The following is a 3,652-nucleotide window of genomic DNA, read 5'->3' as shown; positions in this document are numbered from 1 at the left end:
GTTCTTTTCAAACATGCATATATGTCTGTTTTATAAGTTGGTGGTGATTGGTAATTAAATCCTAGACCCCCACAAATGGTGGCAACTTTAGGTTCAAGGCACAGATCCAATAATTGGCTTGTGTCTCTTATAGGAACTAGTCCATTCTAACATTTTTCCATGGCTCGACAAGATTTGTCATTTTGTTTTGGAATAAACATATGTCAATATTTTAGAGGAAGCAAATAAGTGGATATGCAAGTGTTTTCGGTCTTATATAAAAACATTTATTGGCATTGGATAATACAAATTAACCTCTTCGTTAAATCCAAGCAATCACAATCGGGTTAGTTCAATTATTGTCAACTTTTTAGATATCCGATGATATGTATCTATAACTTCAAATTCGAATTTCATATATTTGTGAACTCATATCAATTCAAACAAATGAAAAATAAGTATAAAAATATATCAACTTCAAATAAGGTTTCCAATTAAGCCAACTTCATTTGTTAGAAAATACCAAAAAAGTCATGATATCCCTATTCATAACTTGCCCAACCCTAGAGGTTGTTTGGTGTGTCATTTATTTAGATTTTTATCAATATTTTTAAAATTCTCCTATTACATCTCTATATTTTAACGATTTAAAAAAATTAAGTAAACTACTTTTTTAATGGGTCCGTGATCATGACAATTTAGCAAAATCTAGTTTTAGAAACTTCATGTGTATGTATGTTATAGTTTAGCAGTCAACCCAATACTTCACATATTCATGTTTATATGATGATACAAGCCAGAATAAATATACCTAGGACATGATAATGGACATTCAACAATGTAGATCGCTCATATTGGGAGAAAAAGACTAACAATGGATATAATACTTAATTGATAGAAGCCAAGAGGAAAGGGGGGGATTTTGATATGCATGGGATGAAGATTGAAGAACATCTAGTACTAATTTTACAAAATGAAAGGATAATTAATTAAGCTTTAACAAGTTGATTGAAGGGGGAAGAACACAAAAGCTTGAAATGCTCTGGTCATTTTCTTCATCCAGTGATTTACAAAAGAAGAAGGAGACTCCCTTCATACCAAAATTATACTTAATAATTCATTCTAATAATATCTTCCATAAGTTAGCCATTTCCATCTACTACTGCAATTCCTCATCACCTAGAAATCTCATATTTCTGACTGTACCCAAGCTGCTGCTCCATCTCCCAGTTCAACTTCGACGCAACTCTTTCATGGCGAGGAACGTATTCCTGTAACAATATTATTGGATTTTTTAATATTATTGAATCGAGACTGTGTAATTCCTCGATCTAATAAGAATTAATACCTCAAGTTTCTTAACCAACTCCTTAGCTGTAGGTGCAGATACAATAATATGCCTTGCATTTGGACTGATAAATCCTTCCTCCACTGCTTTGTCTATGAAAGACAAAAGAGAGTTATAGTAACCATCCACATTCAGAAGTCCAACCTGCGCCCACGGTATACAACACAGAATTAAGGTTAAGGGTTAATGTTATGGTTAAGGAGAATGAAACTAAAATATCCTACAGGTTTGTCATGTATGCCAAGTTGAGCCCAAGTTATCACTTCTAGTAGCTCTTCAAGTGTTCCATACCCACCTGCATATGTTCCATATCATTAATTTGAAATTAGAAAATTTGTATCAATGAGTCAATTTGGCTACCTAATAACCCTTAAGGGGCCAGTGATGATGACATGCATGCATTGATGTAAAGAAAAAATTGAAAAACAAAAAAAAACTGAATGAATGAATGAATGAATGAATGAATGAATAAATGAAAACAAACATGTCCTTAAAGTGTAGGATGTTGATGGGTCAGTCAACAATCATGGCATGTGAAAGGAAAGCTCAGTCCAGACATGAGGAGGAGTTATGTCTTTTTGTCATAATAATATAATTTCAGGACACACAGAGAGTAATTTACAGTTACTTTAGCTGCTGCTGCTGCTAATACATAAATGGTAAAGATGGGAATTATATTTGTATACTCTGTATGTGAAACATAATTGAATAATGAAGATGTGAATTGAACTAGGACTTTCATCAAACAGGTAGAGTGCATTTTTGACACTGACCGGGTAATGCAATGAAAGCATCAGAACGTTTAGCCATCTCTGCTTTCCTTTGATGCATATCTGCAACTGCCTTCACTTCCCCTACTGTTACACCAGTTAACTACAAAATTACAGCAAAACCCAGAAACAATTATTAAAGTTCTCATCGTTGAATCTTGAGAAAAGTGCCAAAGGGAAAGGACCAAAAAAAAAGACAGTAGTGTCCATATTTAATAAAATATATGAGGAAAACCAAATATAGGAAAAATATCAGACCACATTTTGTTTGAACCATCAAAAGTGGATAAGACACAATAATATTATAAAATCAATTACATTTATTTACTCCCATCATCATCATCATCATGTAATGTAATGTAGAACAAGAAGAAGAAGAAATAGAAAATACCTCTCTGGGCATGAGTGTTTTTGGAATGACTCTGCAGAGAAAAGAGAAAGATGATTTAAAGTTTGTTTCTTGATAAAATAAAATCAGTTCATGACTGACCCAATGACATGACGACCACCATTATGAACAGCTTTGGAGATTAAACCCATTAAGCCTATGCTTCCACCTCCATAAACCAAATCAATGTTTCTTGAGACCTGATTCAAACATGGAATGATTAGTTTAATTTCTGCTGGTTGGAGAAAGAACTAAGAAGGGTGAAAAACAAAAAGAAAATACCAATTCTTTTCCTAGCTCAACGGCAGCATCTTGATAGCTGGTTTTGTTTCCCTGGCTACTACCGCAAAAGACACATATTCTCCTGAATCTTGATTGTATCACTTGAACTTGAATCTCTCCTCTATCCATGTTACCCTATTCTCTCTTTCTCTCAATATATATATATATAAGCAAAAGGAAAAGACTAGTAAGCTTTTCTCCAATAACCAACCATTCTACTAGAATGAGTAAGATATATATACTACTGCTAGTCTACTACCCCAGCTCCAAGGAATCATTTTTTTTTATTTAATAATAATAATTCAAGTTTTTCAGTCTAAGTTTTTTAAATGGATAAAATGGATGTTTTCTATTTTAATTTATCATTTTTGTGAATGAAATAATATTTAGAAGTATTTCCTTTTTTTAAATAAAGTATTATATTGAGATTTATACATTTTAAATTTATAGTTTATTTGATTAAAAATTTGTAACATAAAAAAGTATTGGAAATTTTTAAAAGGAGATATATTTTGTTTTTGTTTTTTACCAAAATTTTATATAGAGAAACAATTTATTAATTTTGATAGTATGTGTTTTAAATTGAATGTTTTTTTTTGAATTATTCATTCTAAATTTGTAGGATGTGGTTGGTATGGGTTAAAGTATATGTGCAATAATAGTTAGAAAAAATTGAAAAAATATAGAATTTATATTTTTTTTATAAATGTGATAAATTAATTAAAAAAATAAATATAATATCTTAAGTTAAGAAAATGAAATTTTAAACCAAATTTTAAATGAATAAACACAATTTTATATTCTTACTCATTTAATAAAAATAACCTAAATTTGAATTTCAATTACCAATTGAAAAAAGGAATGATATTTAGAAGTATTTCTTTT

General features: G+C 30.6%; 1 protein-coding gene across 1 annotated transcript; it reads right to left on the bottom strand.

Annotated features, from left to right (window-relative positions):
• Positions 1-934: 934 nt before the first annotated feature.
• On the bottom strand, positions 935-2,937 carry LOC124938117 (cytokinin riboside 5'-monophosphate phosphoribohydrolase LOG1). Its single transcript, XM_047478491.1, has 7 exons — positions 2,768-2,937; positions 2,588-2,685; positions 2,489-2,519; positions 2,101-2,200; positions 1,552-1,622; positions 1,328-1,471; positions 935-1,250 (listed from the first exon to the last, which is right to left on the bottom strand). Exons 1-7 carry the CDS (start codon positions 2,894-2,896, stop codon positions 1,155-1,157), a joined length of 669 nt encoding a protein of 222 aa, XP_047334447.1. The 5' UTR covers positions 2,897-2,937; the 3' UTR covers positions 935-1,154.
• Between the last annotated feature and the right edge of the window lie 715 nt (positions 2,938-3,652).

The sequence above is a fragment of the Impatiens glandulifera genome, chromosome 5, assembly GCF_907164915.1.
Source record: "Impatiens glandulifera chromosome 5, dImpGla2.1, whole genome shotgun sequence".
Lineage (NCBI taxonomy): Eukaryota > Viridiplantae > Streptophyta > Magnoliopsida > Ericales > Balsaminaceae > Impatiens > Impatiens glandulifera.
The sequence above is the reverse complement of the archived record's forward strand: the minus strand, read 5'-3'. Positions and strand labels throughout refer to the sequence as shown.

Coding starts and splice junctions, on each gene's coding strand:
- LOC124938117 (XM_047478491.1), bottom strand. CDS start 2,896: ATGGATAGAGGAGAGATTCAAGTTCAAGTGATACAATCAAGATTCAGG. Junction 2,686..2,767: donor TTGAGCTAGGAAAAGAATTG/GTATTTTCTTTT, acceptor TGTTTGAATCAG/GTCTCAAGAAACATTGATTT. Junction 2,201..2,488: donor AAACACTCATGCCCAGAGAG/GTATTTTCTATT, acceptor GTAATTTTGTAG/TTAACTGGTGTAACAGTAGG.